The sequence below is a fragment of the Falco punctatus genome (assembly GCF_963210335.1).
Source record: "Falco punctatus genome assembly, chromosome: 4".
In the NCBI taxonomy this organism is placed as follows: domain Eukaryota; kingdom Metazoa; phylum Chordata; class Aves; order Falconiformes; family Falconidae; genus Falco; species Falco punctatus.
The window spans coordinates 92,446,642-92,467,061 of NC_137583.1; the positions used below are offsets into that span (position 1 = coordinate 92,446,642).

General features: G+C 39.6%; 1 protein-coding gene across 1 annotated transcript in view; it reads left to right on the forward strand.

Annotated features, from left to right (window-relative positions):
• Positions 1-20,420, forward strand: part of ITGA9 (integrin subunit alpha 9) — a 231,036-nt gene that overhangs the window by 123,953 nt on the left and 86,663 nt on the right. Inside the window, exon 17 of the mRNA XM_080383261.1 lies at positions 7,094-7,170. Coding sequence (XP_080239387.1) covers positions 7,094-7,170 — 77 coding nt within the window. The remainder of the gene's footprint in view (positions 1-7,093; positions 7,171-20,420) is intronic.

Sequence of the window (20,420 nt, forward strand, 5' to 3'; positions counted from 1 at the left end):
TACAGTGTAATCCTTTCTTAGGTGGTAGGACGTGAATTAATTTAATTTATGGGTGGTTCAAATAAATAGGTAGAGAAAGGAGAGATGATCAGATAAAAATCTGCAAGCTGAACTCTAACTTAAAGTCCTACTGGGTAGTTTCTGCGGTTCAGCATACCAGCATGCAATTTCCAAACTACTCTGTGGATGGAGAATTGTAATTGTAAGAAAGAGGGAGTTCCTGCTTACATGTGGAGCTATAAAAGAAAATTGTCATATTCTTAAAAAGCCAGAGAGACAGGTGACAGACTTCAGGAAGCCAGGCTCCATTAGCTCTGTTCATATATTTTCAGCAGTTATGTGAACGATCAGTAAAGCTTAATTGGAATAGCTAATATCTTGAAAGGAGATAATATGACAATATTAGTTCATTCAGTTCAGAGTACCTCAGAGCCAGAAAAATCCTTGTCAGTTCAGAGCAGCATCCATAAATACAAAACCACTGAAGTGCAGGTGGATTATAGAAAAGGACTTTCACATATCCTTGGGGGTCTAAATGAACTAAAGGTAGACATAAATTGCATACCTGATGATTTGAAGACTTCTTTTTTTGCATTTTCAGCTGACAAAACAGCTGCCACATTTGCTTTTCATTTGTTGTTGTTATGCTTTTATACTTTTAATTACGCAGTTGTGTGATGAGTAACAAAGGTTTTGACTCCTGTTTTAAAATGTCTAAGTATGAAAGCATCCTGAGTGAAAAAGATAAATCTCACACAGTTCCACTTTTAATAGTAGAAATAAGGAGGTTTAGAGTAGAAAATGTTCTCAGATATCATTAAAGAACCCTCCTGAGATGACGTAATTGAGTTATTCTGTAGTCATACCATGTAAATGGAAGACCATTTAAGACAAGACAGGAAAATATATTGAGAAAAGTGTTGCAGAAATCCATCCTATAATGGTATGTGGAGATGGGACAATTAACCCAATAGATCTTTCCCGTCTATTGTTCCATGAATTTATAAGGTCTGAAGTCTTGTAAAATGAGAACACTATTTGGATGATTTAAACTGTTAATGATTTAAAAAAGAAAAAATTGCCTCAGCTTGAAAAATGAGTGAGTCAGACTAGAAATCTAATAAAGCTCTGAAAAGCTGGGGGTGTATTTCTATCGCCACCAATTGTAATTCTTCATCCCAAAGGAATACGAGGACAAAAGATGGCATTGTTAAATCCACTCACTGCTGTGAGAAGTAACTCATACATAAGTTTAATAATTTATGCTTGCCTTCATAGCTAACAGGTTTCATGCCTGATCTTTTCTGAACAGCTGATTTCATTTGGGAGTTCCTGTTGCTCTTACATGAGCGTCCTCTCTCCTTTTTAGCTTGGTGCTCCAGCCCAGCTTTTAACATTTAATGGAAAGCAGGATGCAGCTGGAATAGAGGAGAAATGATTGCATTTGGCCTTGGATGGCTTGACAAGTGGCAACGTGCTAGTCATGAGCCATGGGCCCAGAGCCTTCTGCTCAGGAGAGTGGATGAATTCCCCTGTAGCCTTCCCCAGCTGGAAAAGTCTGACTTAAATGCTTGCACCCTTACTAGTGCAGTAAAGTATTATTCGCCAGTTTCTGTTTTCTTAACACTAATGCACTACAAGTGAGCATCTGTTTTCTTTGCATGAAGATATGGTCTCATGAAGTCTGCACTGAGCTGAGGGAGCTTACTTGCTAACCTTGGTCCTCCACACCACGCGGTACCAGCATGGCTCTTTGGTTTCGTAGTAGGATTCTGTTGAATGCTTATTGCTCCCCTGTTATTCCTGCCTTCATCGTGTGTTTGCTCCACTACTCGCTAGGGGTATTGTGGAAATCATGTGTTTGCATTTGAGCCAGCACATCTGAAGAAATCCTGTGAAGAGTTTTCCACAATATTGATTAATTTTCTAGTGGGAATTTAAATCATTCTGTGCCTGGCTCAGCAGGAGATACGAACGGACCATTTCCATGGGTAATATAGTGAAGCGTAGGATATCTGGGGAGAGTCAGTTACTATTTCTGTGCTCAGTAGATCTGTAGGTAATAGCTTTATTTTGCAGGCAACTTGAAAAATTTCAAGACAAAATAAATGCAGTTCTAACATTAGGCTCCTATCTATATTTAGGCATATTAAAATCTGAGTTACTGATTTGTAAAGCTATAAAACAGGAAATATTTCCTAGAAAAGGCAGTGAGACTTGCTTACAGCTCAGTACTTTTGAAAATCAGATTGCATATCCTGGTCCCTAAATAAGGACCCAGAACCCGGATTTCCAACAGATAACATGGTAGTAGCCATACAGCATCAAGATCTAAAAAATAAAGAATTATTAGATTAACAAGCCCCATTATCCTGCATCCTTCAAATAGAATTGCTGTTGTGTTACTATCATGATCTAATTGCTAAGTCATCCCTGCACATACCATAGGGTATGGTGACAGTTTACTGGAAATCGGTGTAGAGGCTGGAATACTGTATTCTTAACCCAGATTATTTTGCATAGCCTGCGTTATCCTACTGAAGTACATGGCACAGTTTATGGAGTTAAAGGAATTTATCCTAAGTTACCAAAGGCCAGCTCTGCCACCTTTTAAGAGGTGTTATGTGAACCTTTTGGAGAGTGATGTGTGAGGAATTAAAGGCCTGATCCGGAGTGAATCACTGTTCTCTTACCCAGACCATAAAATGACATGTTTTTAAGGGTTCTTTTGAAAAGCCCATTTCTGCCGCATCTCTTCAAGCATTGTCCTTCAGCTGTCATTTTCCCTTTTCTGTGAAAGGATAGGCACTGCTCTTACTGGAGCTCAGTACTAGCAACCTCTCAAAACTCTTGATTGCACATTTTGGCTACAACCTGAAATTTCCATGTGCTTCCTTGATTTTAGAAGGCTGAATGTCTTAATACTTTTTTTCTTCTTCTTTGTTTATTGGATTATTTTCAGTATTTTCTGTGGGCAGGAGTGCCATAAACACAGGGTTTTTTCTGTTTTCTGTTTCCTGTTCTCTTCCCTACTCCCAGAAACATAGGTGTGTTTAATTTTAGATAGCCATTGGAAGAAAGTGAAGCAATTTACTGAGCTGGGTTTGAAATCCCAGATCACCTTCCTCTGAGAAGACAGCTCTGACCATTAGGCTGAAGCCAGGCTCCTTCTTGCTTGTTTTACCTCCTAGAAGCACTTCTTAGCAGTCCACCTTCAGCAGGAAGGAAAAGGACAATATTTTCACACCTAATACCCAGCAGCTTTGTGCTTAGGATGCAGAACGTAGGGATTCATCCTCCTCCTACTTCCTGGGGAAGAGGACTGTATGTTTACCCCTGGGCTTTACCACAAAATGTGAAATTTAATCCACTGTCTCTCTTCAAGAGGCAGAGTGGACACAATGGTACTTGCTTTGAGGCCCTGATCCGAGTGTCTGCCTAGACACATCCCCTTCTTATCAGCAGGCTCTAGGTCTTTCCTTATAGTACATTTAGTTGTGTACAGATGTGTATATTCACTCTTTATAATGAGTATATCTTAATGTAGGCTTTATGACCTACCCTCTGAAGAACATGGGCAACATCTGGCTCTGTTAACCTTTCAGGATGTATCTGCCACATTCCTTGACCTCCCAAGAAGCATCATCTTTTCTACTTAGAAAAGCTGCCATGCAGAGTTTGAGAAAACTGTGCTTGTCCAGGAAGTTTGGCCACCTGGTAGGAACTGCTGTGGAACAATTCCCCATAGCTGCTGGGTTCTGTGCAGCAGGGGAGAGCGCAGAGAGGAATTCATAGAAACACTGGATTTGCTCTGTGCCTTGCTGTAGATCTGATGATAGCAGGAAGTCTGACAGAGTCGCTTTGCATATAATTTACGTTAGCTTTGTTACTAGAGTGCACTTTTACTGTAAAAATGCATTGGGATTATCCTGTCCCTGCTATCGAGCACACAAACACCTATTTCTCTCCTGGAAATGCTGGACGGAAGTGTGGTGGTCTTGAGATAAGAGCTGCTGCTGTCTTTCTCATCCAGGACAATTTTTGCCCCTTCCCTCCCTCCCCCTGAAATTTTTCTTGTATGTATTTCTTACATAAAGAAGCTTCCTGGCTATCTCTGATACACATATTCAAAGCTGTGAGGTACTTGGTATAATATAAGTGGAATCCAGTAAGAGTCCATTGGACTTCAGTAAAAATGCTGTTCAGAATTGCTCCTTTTCACTTTGGATAACAGTAATGGCAAAAATTATGAGATGTTTCCCCAGTGCAATGAATTTGTTTTGTCCTGTTTCCCTTTTTCCAGTTCTGGATAATACATACAACCCACTGGTTACCTTGTTCAACACTTTTAATATGTAAAGAGCTCTATAGATCTCTATAACAGGTATTGTAAAGCTGAAGCCACTTTTAAGATTGCTTAGAGTTAAAATTAGTGATTATGTTGTAGTATGGCCTGTGCACATCTCAGGAACGGACTCTTGCTCTAACAACAGGCAGTATTGAGTTAGGTAGTTATCAACTATTTGGGTAGGCCCAAAGAAACTACAGCCCAAGTAGACCAAGTAAGGACACAGTAACAGAGTATGTTATGATGTTATGAACATAACAGATGTTGTGATGACTTAAAGCATGTTTACTCCTTAAAGTTTTAGGAGGGATTTGAACAGGCAAGAATTAGTCAACTGGAAAGGCAGAAGCAGCAACAGTCTGGGGATGGGGGACGCTCAAGATAGTAAATGAACGAAGTAGACTGTGAGAAGCTACAGGGTTGAGGCTGTAGCAGGCAGAAAGGGGGGATGGAGCAGAGTCATGGAAACATGTATCCAGACTGGGGAAATAGTGGAAAATAGCTAAATAATCCATAGATGTCATTAGCCTGTGATGGAAGTGGGCTGCTGAACCAGCTGCAGCTGCATTGATGAGTCCTAGCATCTGGCTGAACTGGGAATCCCTTCTCCCCCCAAACCTGAACTGGTTTAAGATCCTCCACAGAAGCAAACGGTTCACTCCTACACAGTTATGGATCTGGGGGCTCATTATCCTTATTTCTGTCTCCCGTCCCAGTACTGTGTAGGAACTTGTGTTTCTGTGACATAATGAAATACTCCCAGTATGTTTCAAAATAGCCTGCTGTCTAGTGCATGACATGTTGGAAGAGATACGTGGCCAGTAGTTTTAGAAAATGAGGTATTTGTTCATTCTTTGTGAAGAACCGCGACTATAGATTTAGTAATAAAATTCCAGGATTATTAGGTAGGTAGTTAAATGTACTTACAGTACTTTATTCTTTGAAACATGCAAGTCATATCTTTGATCACTCTGTTTGCTTTGCCAAGATTTCTGCAGTGGAAATAGGGAAACTTTCAGGCAACAATATTTTTATAGTTTATTTTTCTTTCTCTTCTGAAGGTCAAACAGTCTTTCCTATATATAGCTACTATGGTGGTTGAGGATAAGTTCTGAGGACATTTGATACTATACCTCAGAAACGTGCTGTGTGTTGAGACTGATACCTTGTGCCTGTTCCTGTCTCAGGGCTATTCTTGTTCTTTGGTGTGGTAATCTTAAGGAGGAAGGGTAAGTTTAGCCCTTGTGTTTAAATCCTCAAAAATTTCCACTTTTGAGATTCTGAGAAAGCGAAAATTGGGAAAGTGAAAGGGCAAAGTAAATAGCCCCAAATGAACTGATTATCTCCAGTCTTTCTTCTTTTTGCAACTCAGTACCGTTTACAGCATAGTTTGATATCTGCTAGTCCAACACCAATTGACTTCATAAAAGTCCAGTCCTTTTTGGAGAGCACCGAGCTGCTTCCTTAGCCAGTAATCTTTCTGGAGAGACAAGGACTAGAAATCTCGATGCCCTCTGGGCTTAAGATTCAAAGTCTTTCTCCAGTCCTGGTACAGTTGGGCAAAGCTCTTAAAAAAAATGTATTAATTCTGTATATTCTTTTACTGATTCCACCCCACCCCCAAGTCTCTCCAATGCTCTCTGACAGTTATGTGTGTCCTGCATGGATTTGCTTTGTCTTAGCATTTATGATCAAAATATATTTGCTTTGGTAATAACAGTAAGGAAGCCAAGTGTGTAGAAAGGAACCTTCGAATTAAAGGGAGAGAACAGTGGATTGTCAGGTTTCCTAGCTGAACAGTGTTGGCAACCCTATAATTTGGTAAGTTGAAGAGCATTACAACTCAGAAAGAATGAATCCTTCAGCCTGAAAAGTCTATGTTCAGAAAGGTATTGATCTCTGTTCTTAAGAGCAGGAGAAAGTAACTATCATCTTGATGATATTTGGGTTTCCTGGATGCTAGGAACGTGTTCCTGTCCCCTTCTTTCACTCACTGGTAGCTGCCTTGTTTAGCCATGACAAACTACTGTAGAGATTATCATAGGCTCATAAACTTCTTATGTATTCCCCTTCTTTTTGTTGCTTAAATAGCATGCCTGAGTCTAGTGGCATGTCGTTCTTTCTCACAGTTCTTATCTTTATCAATCTGTTAATTTTCCTAAGTGATAGTCTTTACCAGAGTTCAGAAGATTGACAGTGCTTCCATTATTTGAGGGCATCGCTGGAACATAACAGTCTGTAATTTTCTGTTGCTTGCAGGATGGCAGAAATGTTTCCTACCATACATAAAATCTAAAAAAAAAACCCCAAATTCCTTATCTTTAATATAGGCTAGTGAAGACGTTTGGTGCATAATTTCTTTACTTGCACGTCTTAGGACTGAAAATAGTTTCATAAATAGTTTATTTTCTGTTTCATTTTCATGCATATGCATTGGGAAGAGAAATAAGAGTGCCAGAAATATTGTGTGTGCAGTAATCCTTGTCAGATGAGAAGTGGGAATGGATTGAAGAGAACCTCTGAGAGAGTCTGATTTTGGTGAAACTTCTTGTTCACTTAGAAGAGAATAAAAATGGTTCTGATAAAGATGAAATTTGCCTGCCTTGGAATTTCTTTAACACTGACACCATATAGTCCTGTACCACAGATTTTGGTAGGGTTTTATTTCATCCAAGCATATTCTTTCTTTGAATTTTGATCTTACTCTTTTCATGCTGTAACAGTTCTTTTCTCTGTTTTTCGCAGACTGTTTTTGAGAGGAACTGTCAATCTGATGACTGTGCTGCTGATTTGAAACTTCAGGGTAAATTATTGCTGTCTAGGTGAGTAGGTGAACTTTGTTGTTGTTCTTTCTTTCATGCTAGTATGTCATTCATTTTATGTAAAATGGCACTGAAAAATCAACATATAAACACAGAAGTTTTATATCCAGACTAGAAGGATGATGACAGTGATACCCTCTTTAGTGCAGAAAAGTCTTGACATGTACACAGAATCTGAACTCTTGTGGTGGTGGGTTCTGTGCACATACCGGGTAAGACACCTTCCCAATCACAACAGACAAAACTGGAGGGTAAAAAAACCAGCATAGCAGAGAGGGACAGGGAAAGTAAAGATGCACGCCCTAATCAAGTACTAATGTGGACCATGGGATTTTTCAAAGGTGATAAAATACTGTTTGTGGCATGGTAGGAAGTAAAACTGCCTGCAGAAAAGCAATTTTGTTAAGAAAAAATGTCACATGGAAGATTTAAGAAAACCCTCAGAACATGGCAAACTATCTTTTTCAGTTTCTGAACCTGTACTTTTCTAACTCTCCTGAAATACTGCTCTCCTTTGTCAGAATCTTCTTGTTAGCAGCTTGGGGAGGGGTGTCTGATTTCACTTTCTTCTGGGATAATAAACCTCATCAAATAGACCAGAGGTGAAGTTTGTGTTCTGTCCGTTGTGACTGGTGATCCTAGGAAAATGCCTATTGTTTTGCCAGGATGTAGTTATTCAATTTTGGGATAAATCAGGCTAAAGGTGAACTTTACACATCACTTCTGTTTCCTTTTTTTCCAGCATTTTTAGCACATTTTTAGAGATGGAAGTGCTGATGCGAGTTATTTAATTGTGTGCCAGAGGCTCTGCTGTTTGATGGAGACGCTTTCTGTGAAATGCTTTGCTTTCAGGTCAGGAAGGAGAGGGGAAGAGACTTCCCTGCTTTGGGGGTGGGGGGAAGGAAGAAGTTGTAGTCAGGAGATACACATTTTATGTATGTCTACAGCATGCAGCATGCTGTAACTGAACTTGGAGGCAAAACTGAACCAGAGTCAAGTCTGAGAAGTTATGGACTTCTCCAGACACGACTAAAGTCCACAGGAATGTTTTGAGGGATTGGCTGGGAGCAGGGTTGGGTCTCAGGTTGCAGAGTCCGAGTTTTGACTGCAATTAGTCTGGATTTTTGACCTTGCACTTGATCTTTGTGGTGAGCAAAATCTGTTGAAAGCTGGCAACGTGTCTGTGTGGACTAGGGAAGCTAGTGAGAGATTGTGTCCAGCAATTGAGAAATAATCAATAAAAAGCAAGGGACAAGTCCTAAAACCTTGTCAGTAAGTATATAGTAATCACAGCAGTAAGAGCTGTATTTGTGATTGGAGCGTTATACTGTTTATTTTTACAGCTCTTATTTATGTTATCTTGGCAATTTAAAAGCCACAAAGTGAAAAAAGCTTTGGATATTCAAATACAGTTTCTACCTTTGTATAGCAAGGTGTTGAACAAATGCTTTTGAATTTTCTTTATCCAGTGACACCCTGAAGTCCTGTTTGAAATAGACAGGATGTCATCAAATCCATGAGTCTGCACAGAATGGGTTTTCTTTAGCTAAAGGGCTGTGTAAGCTTCAGTTATTAAGAGATGTAACACAACGGATATCTCTAAAGAAAACAGATTTTTTTAATTATTGTTATTGTTATAGTTGTGTGTAGTAGTACAAAAAAATGCTAGGGATTCTGATTTTAGAAAAGTGCCAGTCTTGAAGAATATGGTAATTTTTCCGTCCCAGTGCGTTTTGCTAAAGAATCCTATCAGCATTTTTCCATGTTATTGCTATTTCTGCTAAGTCTGTGTACAAAGCAGGGTTTTTTTTGTAGGAAGAACAAAAAAGGTAACTTGTTTATTGGTATCTGCACTAAACAAATGACTTCATTGTTAGCAAGGTTATGGCAATGCCTTTGTCTAAATAATTATGTCTGACTAAATTTGGTGGACTTACTGGAAAGAATGCAATTAATGACACACAGGTACATTGGCTTGAAATAAACAGGATGTTTATGGGAAAGCAGCAGTAAGTGCTGTCTGTTGCATCTGCTTCAGCTCTTTGAAGATGCCACTGGACATGTGGATAGGGTGACCCGGTTAAGATGATCTACTGGGGCTTGCAAAACTGCATTTAAAAATAACTTTTATTATTTCTCACCAAAAGTTTACAAAGTAAGTAACTTGTGCAGGTCTATTACCACCTAATTAAAAGGTATTCAACAGAGAGAAGGTGTAAATAGTTTGTTTTCCTGGTGGAGAAGACTCCACAAGTGCTTGTGCTGGGGGCAGTGGTATTCAGCATATTTCATAAATGATCAGGGAAGTAATCTGCTAGAAAGGTGATAAAGTTTGCTAATAATACGAAACTATTCAGAGAAACTAAAAGAACAAACAAGGAAGTATGTTTTCATGAAGCATGTGATTAATCTGTGGATTTTACTGTTGGAGATGTTTAAAAGCTGAGTTTACATGATAGAGAAGTGGCAAATAAGAATGCTGGAAGCTGTGGAAGTGTATCAGCAAATTAACACTCTGTGCTTGCCTTGTTCTTCCATAGGCCACTTGCTGTTAGACATAGTTGGATACAGGGCCTCTGCTAGATGGACTGACTTGGGCCGGCTGTCTTACAGACTCTTCATGAATCTGTAGCATGTTAGAACCAAAAACTGTGCAGAGAGCTGTATATTGTAAGGTATAGTTTTGTCCATCGCTATATAATATGCTCTCAAATGTGTGCTGGTTAAAGCATATATGTGCATAGGAAGTTAGCTCAGATTACATTATCATCAAGAGAATTGGTTGTTGAGGTCATGCTTACGAGCTCAGGAGCTGCACAGCTACTCTGATACAGAGTTCACCTGGGATGTGTTTGAATCACTAGAATTATTACCTAGTTAAAAGATTGCACCCAGCTTTGAAGAGGCCAAGCTGGCATACCAAATTACTAATAGGAAAACCAGCCCATGCTGGCAAGAACTAACCAGCTCTGCTCTGAGTTTGCTATTCTTGGGATCCACCTCCTCCTCTGAAAAGTTCTTCATCTGCCCTCAAATTAGGAGCACTTGCATGTTGATAAGAAATAGACAGCCTGGGACGCTAACAGTCTAAGTAATGACCTAATATGTGGCTGTTTATCCAAAGTGCTCAAGCCAAGCAAATCTGCATGTGTATGTTAAAAACTTCACTGCTGTTCTGTCCAGACATGATGGGGTTTGCCTCATTATCTCCTGTTGTCGAGGTGGTGCTGCATGTGGTTATGGCGCTGCTGGGCAAGCTGAAACCTTCCACTGTGAAGTTGGAGGAGATGGCAGGGTAGAGCTACTTGAAAGTGGGTGATGATAAAAAACATTATAGCCTTCTAACTATATCTGGAAGCTTTTGCCAAGATTTGGGAGGGTGAAGGTGGGATGTGGTGGTGATTCCTGTATTCTGTTTTTTTTTGATACTTCTATTATAGTGAAAGGTGTTCTTGAAGGCTTGGGCTGAAGACCAGGGTAACATGCTGTACTGGAGTGAGGAAGAGTTAGAATGTATTTATATTTGTTTTCAGTTAGCAGATGAATTTCTTTAAGGCTTGTCCACCTTCGTTAGCATCGGTTTGCATGTAAAGCCATCCCAACTTCCTGAAGGGGTTGTGGGATGAAGGAGACAAGCTCTTTCTGCTTGTGGCAGATGGTAGGAGGGGCAAGAGTCATGCACCAGAGACTAGGAAAAACATTCTTGTGCAGGCAATTTGTGTTGGGTGGCAATGAGGTGTGCAGAAATGGTGTGCTCTGTTATCCTGAGTTTCAGGACTTTGCTAGATAAGGTCCCTACTGACCTCATCTGTTGCTGGCAATAGTCCGGTGTTGAAGAGGATGAGGATGGATTGTATGGCCTCTAGAAATCTCTTCCAACCAACTTTTTTGCCGTTTTCTGCCTTGTCTTGACATAAATTCTCTCTGTAACCTGAGCAAAATGGTCTTAATAAAAACCAGCTCTCTGCCAACACAAAAACACCTGCCTAGGATGGTTATGGGCATCTTCCAGTGCTGCAGCTGGAAACCTGCTGGTGGGACTCCTTGCCTCTTGCAGATACCACTTCTGCCAGTGAGAACATGCAGCATCATGAGAGGGGACAGTAATATCAAAGGCTGGACCTGGAAGAGCAAACTGTGGGGCTTTAACTTCCTACGGCAGACAATACGAGATGTAGTGCATGTAGAAACAGCTACAGTGGTGTGTGCTAGCATTGCTACAAATGGTCCTTTTAGTGATTGGCTGTACTTACTTGTTTGAATATGAATGATGTTAGCCTAAAACTACAGATGGCAACTTAAGAGTAAGGAAAAAGGACCATGGAGTCTGCTGTGGACTTGGTGAAGGCAGTGTTGGGAGAAACTGAAGGAGCAGGAAAGAGGCTTTTCATCTTTCCATTTATGACTCTTCAAATCCATTTTTCTTAAAGAATAAACATGAGGTTTTGGCAGCACAGAGCAGAGATACTACTCATTGCCTCCCCTTCAAAGAGTTTCCAGTGTTAAATCTTGCAGCTGTCATAGGAGATAGCAAAATCTGTCCCTGTTCATGCAGTAATGCCCTGTGTTGGGGGTGGAGAGGGAGCAGGGCGATTTCTGAAGGATGAGAACTAGAAGTATCTTAGTGTAAAGAAATTATTTATTGCATACAGGTAACTTTAATGGCACAAACTGAAAGAGAAATAGGAATAGAATATTTTGCAATAAACTTTTTTATGGCCATAGCTTTGGGACAGCGATAGGAAACCAGTTTTCCTTTCCAGCAATCCAGTACTGAAAATCAAAATGCAATTAAAGAGTGTTCTGTTAGCTATTATTTTCAAATATTGTTTAATATTAAAAATATAAATATATTTATTACGCGCCATGCTTGACTTCAGTACCTCACTCTGTTTTCTCGGCACAGCAAATGTCTTTTCCATCAGGCTTCTGTAGCAAATAGCACATTTTTATTGAGCCTCTCTGCAGCTACTTGTTTAGAAGCTGAACTGCATCTGTCTCCTCAAGATGTGCTGGGAGAAACTGAAGTAGGTGTTCTGTAAAAGATGAGACCTCCCTAGCCTTTAAAATCTACTAATCCATTCCTCTGGTATTTTATATGAGAGAAAAGCACTCTGGCCTTTTAAGAAGAACCGGTAACTGCCGAGGGAGCAGGGTTGACAGGAATACACATCGTGTCTGATATACCAAGGCAGTTTTCAGGTCCTGAGCTGATGACTGTCTGCTGACTGGCACTCTGCAAAGGCAACAGCAGTTATCAAGCCACGTTAAGGCTGTGATGGGAACCAAGTGAAAACCCTGGATTAGACGTTTGAGTAACAGTGGTGGTGTTTGAAAAAACAGACTTTCTTCCAGCTATAATAAACAAGCCAGCTAAAAAGACTAGAGGAGAATGGGTGGTGGCTTCGCTGTGAGATGCAGCTAGGAAGGAAATCCTGTATGGCTGTGTAAATATACTGACAGCCCATGTGTCACAAGGAATAGAGCAGCTTTACCAAAAACAAACAGTACAAGAAGAAAGATGATGTTGCTGCATGTCATGTAGCTGCTATATTCCAGCACAAGCTGTGTGCATGGTATTTAGATCAGGTTGTAAGCACAGACTATGAGCCCCCTTGGATAGAAAATGCTGTAATAAATATTGCTATTCCTGAGAAAGGTTCCAGGAGGAAGTCTGTCTTCCATATATTTATGTGACATGAGATTACCCTTCATCTGTCATTAGAAACAGAATTACTCACCCATTGGAGTGCTTCTGAGTGTATGTTTGGCTGTTTAGAATAAGCAGCTCGCTTTTTATTTTTTGGTTTAGAGCATCCACCATTCATTAGACTCAAATTTATGTTGTTCCCCTACAGACTGGCTGGGGTTCCCCTATAAACTGCTGAAAATTGTTTATTTTGGACATGTGAAATTGGAAGCAAAAGTTGTAGAAAGTGAAAGAGGTGACAGGTGCATTTTGCAGAATTTTTCAAGTTTTTTCAAACTGTGAGGGGGTTTTGTGCTGGAGACAATGCTTTTAAAAGTTCTTTTGTGAAACAAGATTTTTGAGAAATGCCCTTTTCCAGCTGAAAGGTCAAGTTTGTGACTTGGGATGTTTCTGGTTCTGTTGCTCCCTCTGGAAGTAGCCAGAGAATGCACAAAACCCCAGTCTGTCAGAATTTCATTGAATTTGAAATGTTTCCCTTTTAATGAAATGGTAATTTATGAAGAAAAAGTATTTTCCAGTATTTTCTGGTCAGCTCTGCAGAAGGTGGTTGCTTTTTTGTCCTCCAGTTCCTTCTGTGACTTACTGAAGTATTGACGTGTTTTTGTATTTGATAGGCAGGTAAATGATTTGATGTGTTGTTTTGGTATGTAATCTCAAAGTACCGAACCCAGACCTCACTGAAAAGACTGGGGAGTGTGTGCACCACCCCCCTGTGCCTGCCCCCCCCCCCCCCCCCCCTTGAGCTTACAACTGAAGTTCATAGGCATACTATTTGTATTAGTGGTGAATGAATAATTTCACAGAGGTGACTAGCTGTACAGCTGCAAAACTGGTGTTTTTGCAAATACTGTGTATAGATGCAAGGATGGACATGCTCATGGACCTATTAAAGGTGGTCCTAAAGGACCTATTCAGTGGAAGGACTCCCTCTGGTTCACTGGGCACGTCATCACACTTCAGGCACCTGGATTTGAAAAATGAACCTCAGCAGTTTCGTGTTGACTTGTCAAATTATTACAGAACCTGAGCTGAAGGAATCCAGAAATCATAGATAAAAACATGTGTTATGACAGCTTTGTCCAATTTGCTTTTCACTAGCACAAGATGTAGTGGCACAGAACATAGGTTAGTGCAATAACAGTGCAGAAAGTTAGTGCCATCTGAAGAAAGAAGCAATAACATAACTTTTTGATCAGGAAAGTTCAAAACTTTTTGAGTGTATCTCATTAATATGGTAGTATTTTATATTAAAAAAATAATAATAAAGGTTTTCACTGATCATAGGCTTTTGCAAACCTATGGAGAAAAGCTGCAAGCCTGTAGTTTAATGTGGGAAGCAAAGCTGTTTCATAAACTTGACCAGGCTCACGCCTCAGCACTTATCTTCCTTTGATCACATAACAGGGATTTGTTTCCAGAGCGGCTTCATGTTTCATGGCATGCCCATTGAGGTTTTATGCCCCTGAAGTCCATCTTAAAAAAACAGTCATGATGAGGAAAAACAATATCCTTCCATTTGGAGCTTAATTACACGCTCTGATAATATCAGTTTTTCCCTTCCTCTTCATTCATAGCAGATGAAGAATTTATCTTCACTTATTTTATCTTTCATTGAACAGACGCTTCTTTCAAAAATGTTTTTGACATTCTGTTTACCCTAGACACGCTATCCTAAATAGCTGAGCTGCTCAGATGGAGCTAATTTTCAGCTTTACCAAAAACAATCAAAGAAAAATGAGCAAATGCTATGGTTTAGCATTTCTAGTGCTCGGAAAGTGGTCTTGAGCTTTCAGTCAAGACTTTGTGTGTATAAAGCTGTGTACGCCAACATGGATATTCCCAGCTCCCAAGACACCAATACGGAGCCATGACTGAACTGACTGCCATCATGTGCTGCCCACTAGTTACTTGGTCATACCCCAGTGCTGTCCTAACTCATGATCTTTTACACTACCAAAGGAGTTATTTCCAGGGAGAAAAGAATGACAAAATATTGGGGAAAATGGATATGAGTGATTGCTTTTTTTTCCTCAAAAAGTCGTACCAAGTTTCACACTGTGATTTAAGTGATTTCATAAATCATTATGTAGTTTAATGTTATTTCAAAGTTACGTGCTGTACTGTAAAGAGTGCAATGGAAAAAATGCTTATACCATTTCATGTATATTAGTACATCTGTAATTCTGTTTAGAATTTAAGTTTTTTGGTGAATCCAAGAAGCAGAATTCTGATTTCTAATTTATATTTACTTTTATTTATCTTTTACCTATAGACAATTGTTATTAATGTATTGGATACTGTGTTTATTGAATAATGTGTTTACTAGGCACATGGAAAACTTTGTTGTAGCTCATGCAGGATTGGATTTGCTGTTTCCTGAAAGGATTGCCCAGCACAGCCCACAATTAATCAGGATGTAGTCCAAGTTGCAGTGGGAGCATTGTCTCAGGAATGAGTGAATGTTTTCCCTTGTTGAGGGTGAATGGGGATAAAGGAATGGCAGCTTGGTTTCCATCTGGTTAGTTGTGCACATAGCTTCATAAATCCCTCCCAAAATAAATAAGTCCAGTTTGATAGCAGTGGGCAGTCCTGTTCCTTTTCAATGTACAGTGATTAAACCCATATGGATGGTGATAGAGTCATCAAGTGATGAGTGGTAACAAACCTCAGTAGTCCACATCTCATACAAGAATACAGATTCCCAATCTCTATTTTCTAGTAACAGGACACTGATGATCAGTCAGGGATGCTGTACAAGCCAGTCTTACAAGACTTTTTTAATACTGGGGGTTTTTTTTGTAAGAATCACTTGACGGTATCTGCTGGAGTAGGATTTTGCGGTTTGTTGTTTGTTCGTTTTTGTTGTTTGTTTGGTTTTTTTTTTGTTTTTTTGTTTTTTTTTTTTTTTAACTAGACCCTAAAGAGATGTTATTTCATATAATTTGAATTCATTGCCGATCTAATGTATAACCCGGCCCTTCTTGTGAACATCTCAACATCAGTATTTTATGGACCTAAGATAGTTCAAGTTCCCATGTTGTTTTTTGCTCTAGCAACCAAAGGATAAAGCTAATAAAACAAAAGCTTTACCTTGGGCAGCACTGTCATATAAGCTGCTTCCAGAGGTGGAAGTTTTTGGTACTGTACAGACCACAATGAGAAGCAGATGCACAGTTATGTATTTTCAGAACAATTCTTGGCTGATGCATACGTGCATGTGTACATACATTCATATACACATACTCTTTTGTGATGCAGCTACGTTAACTTTTTCTGTAGTATGTCCTTTTGCTCCTGCAAAACAAATTTCCTAAAGTAAGAAACCTGCACTGTTTCTAACATTTCATCTCTGATTAACTGCCTTTTTATTGACCTCTGAAAGTGATTGCTGGATAGGGCACTGGTCTTTTTCTCCCTCATTGATGCTCAGCTGAGAATTTTTTTTTTTAAATTACATATTGCACCCCAGCATCCCAGGAATGGGCAATTGATAGTTATCTTTATTAATTTAGTAATTTAATTATCTTTATTAATATTAATTAATGTAGGAGATCTGTTTCTGAAGGCACAATTTCTATGGTAAATACATGGTTTACATGATGACTTAGTTAATTATCTAATTCCTAGAATTCATCCTCAAATTTCAGGGCCAGATCTGTGGTCAACAATCACCTGTTTAAATAAAGCTCTTCAAGTATTTTAACAAACAGGGAAAACATTTATCTTTTGCATTTCTTTCTGCCACTAGTAACTAGGGTTTTTTTGTGTTTGAACCTTAGGATGCTGTCTTACATACATACGCAAGGATAACTTTGTCCTGGGGGCACAGTACCACTGATTTCAAGTATGTTGCTTGTGCTGATAAAAGATGTTGGTTTGTATGTGTGTCTGCAAGGGTGAAAGATTAGATTAGAGGTTCTGTAGATGTTGTGCCTCATCTTGGTTTTGTGTGACAGTTTCATAAACCAGGGTAACTCCATTCAAAGCAAAAGCTGTTCCCTGGAGTAAACACTGTGTGAAAACAGAGACGGCTCTTTCCCCATTGATTCTTCGGTTCTGTTTATAAAGGATTGTGAACATCTGGGTACAATAGGAATTAGTGATAATAATAAAAGGCACCAGATTTCTGTAGGTTGATAAGGGATATTTTTTATGTGAATGTTGTTTTATGTGTTTTGTGTGAATGTGTTTACTTAAAATTTTGAAGACAGAGATAGCTGGGAGTTTTATCTGTTGTGTTGTTATGGGGGATTTCTGTGGAGAAACTATGTTTGGGGGAAAGGGGACGATTTCCAGAGTAGTTGTGAATACATGGTAACTAGCTGTAACTAGAAATCAGTCTGTTCTTTCAATACCATAAAAAAAGAACAAAAAGTGTTTCCTAGTGTGCTCCCCACCACCAATTATTTACTACTCAAATGCATTAATTTTTAAAATTGAAGCTTAGGAAAGGTAGAAAAAGTAATGCTCTGTGCCGTATTCCTGAATTACAATATATATGGGTATTGAAGTGCTAGAGATGGCAGCTGTGCTCCAGAAGGGTGCCAACACAAGCAGTTCCACCTCCTCGGCCCTGGGCTCACCACAGTAAGCACTTCTTTTGTATGGGATATTTGGTCCCTTCCTATGGGGAAACGTTGGCACATTGTTACTTAGTCTTCACAGGGAGGAATATTGGTATGATATTACTTCCAAACTGTTCTCTGCTGACACAGAACCTCAGCTGGCCATGCTGCAAATTCTCTATGTTTTTCCCATATTATTTTCCTCATGTTATCTGGTACTCAGAGCACACTAGAAAGTTTCTGCTTGAGAAATAGAAATAGGAAATCTCATTAATGAAAGGGTCTGATGGGCTCAGAGCTAGTTTACCATGGCTGGCTTAGTGCATCTCACATAGACTGCGGTCATCAACTTCATGAGGTCTCTTAGCACCTTTGCTAATGTAGGTTTCAGTGTGAGAGGGGGGAGGCAGCAGCTCAGCTAATGCAGAGTAAGCCATGACATCTTGAGTGTTCTCCTGAGTCCTTAGTCTAGATTGGCTGTGAACTTTGCAGAGAGAATTGACCTTGGATGCACATGCGATGGCAAAGCAGTGTAACCAAGCAGGGTAAAATCCAATAGCTTTTCTCCCTGTGGAGTTATCTAAAATTTTTACTCTGTTTGGATTTGTTTATGGGGCTGCTACCTCTCAGTTTTGGACTGAGACATCAAATGAATTCCTGGAAGATAGCTGAGGTTTCAGCTTTTCGTTGGCCCTTAAGGTTTAAGTATTTGCAGAACTCCTCCTAAGATTCAACTGACCCTAAAGCCTGTGATCAAAACCCAACAGAAGAAGGGTGTTCAGGGTTGATGTAAAGAGTCTGTGGAGACAAAATTAATATTCAGGTATCATAGTAACTGGAAAGACCAACTGCAGTGCTGGTTGGTGAAGGTAGAAATCTGTTTGGATCTGTCACAGGACCAGTGTTGTTGACTCCTCACACATTTTACTAGTTTAAAAGCAAAAGGTGGGACTCTTTATTTAATCTGATGGAAATGGAGGGCAGATGGGACTTCAGGTTTTTTAAGCATTTTTACCACTTGCAGTCTAACTGACCCCAGCTGTAACTTCCACCGTCCATCAAGCAAGAGTGGTGATTCATCCATGTAGGTGCTGATTTGCTGTAAGGAAAGAAAGGCTCCTAATATAAAAGGGAAAGTCAGTGACCCAGACTAACAGGGTAAATGTGACCTCGTCACATTCCTTGCCCTATGTGTGATCTGTGCAGGCTGAGAGGAAGTGCTAAATGCTTTTTCAATTTTTTTAAAAAATTCTCTCTAGTGCAGGAAATAGAGAAACATGTCCCTGCGTACCTTTTGGAATGCAGATTATGTCTCCCCTGACCCACGTTAATAAAAACACCAGTATCTTGGGGGGGGTGGGGAAATGAAAATTGCAGATCTTTTCACTTTGCCTTTCCCAGCTTGTCTTTCTTCCCTCACTGACCTGCACTGCACTGACCTGCAATGATGTGGTGCAGGCATTAACAAAGAACGTTAAAGCATGCAAAAAAGATGATACTTGTTTTACCTTGGAATTTAGTTTCCTTTTCTTAATCACTTAAGAGGAAAATGTTCAATCTTTCTACTTAAATTTGATGTGTAGTACCATGGCCAGTGAATTAAAAATGATAGCAGAAATTTGGAGCCTGATTTTCAGAATTGCTTGTTACCTGCAAGTCTGGGTTATGTGCATGAAAGCTGCAGGTATTTAGCACTTCTGAATGTCAAACTTCTTTCCCTTTCCATGCAAACTTTGACAGCTTGACATCCTTCATATGCCTGAACATACGTGTATATAAATGTGATTGCCCATATTTAATGTATGTATACATCGACAGCCTATCCAGAATTTTTCTTCAGTTCATTGTTTGTGTATAGAGCTGGATGTAATGAGATAGTGGTGTTCTGTCCAATTAAGTTGTTGTATCTTCATATTTTTTCCCTTCTTTCTTTTTTGAGCCTGTTTTTATTTTTAGCCTCCCTTCCGTGATGTGAGCAAGGTTGCAAGGGCCATGGTGAGGATGCTGGTGGCTTTATAGTTCTCATCCAACAAAATATAAACTGGAAACCATTGCTTGATTACGTTTCTTAAATTGTTTGACATATCTTGTTGAGTTGAAAGAGTGGCTTTAGTTTGTTTTCTTGTTTCTGGTGGTTGACAACCATTCTTTAGTTGACATATTTTGACTTGGCAGCTAGGCTACTTAATGTGCAGCAGGTGCTGGAGGAGGATGGCACCAGGCTGGCAGCAGAGCTCCTCCAGCACCACAGCGGGCTGTCCACACCCCATGACGTTATTCTTTTAAGCAGCAAACAGGGCCTGGGAGCTCCCCTGTGAACAGGGAGATTCCTAATCCTCCTTTTACTACAAGTGAACCTGATTCATTCCAGATGTACACAGATTTAATGACTCTGAAAGCTGCTCTCTTAAAATGGGACTTAGAGGACCATCTCATATAGCCTTTCAGAGGAAGAACTGAACTCATCTTCTACCCTAAAATCAGTGAGGTTTTCCAGAGTTTATTAGTGTGTGAATTTTGTGTAGGAGCAATTACAGCGTGCCCTTAGAAAATGGATTTTCTTTCTCTGCTGAGGAGGATGTTGTTATAACCATCATATTGGTATGATGCACTTTTAACAGAGGAGTTATACCTTTAGAAAGGAGTAACACAACCAGATGGTGTTGGTTTTGACATTATTTTTTGTGGGTTTAGCTTTAAATAGGATTTCATTCTGAGTATTTTTTATTATTCAGTGGAGAGTATTCTCAGTTGTCTTTCTGTTAAATTTCAAAGTGCTGATACCACCAGTTCAGAGAGGATTCTATAGTGTGCATTCCATTTAGTATCAACTCTGCATAAGATAAACAACTTGTAATGCTTATTTGCTTACTGAAGTGGTACTTCCAGATTTTGCTAATGGTTTTGAGAAATGCTGATTCAAGCTCTGAAGTAATTGCAAGAAGTGAGATTATAAAATTCATGAGAAATAATTC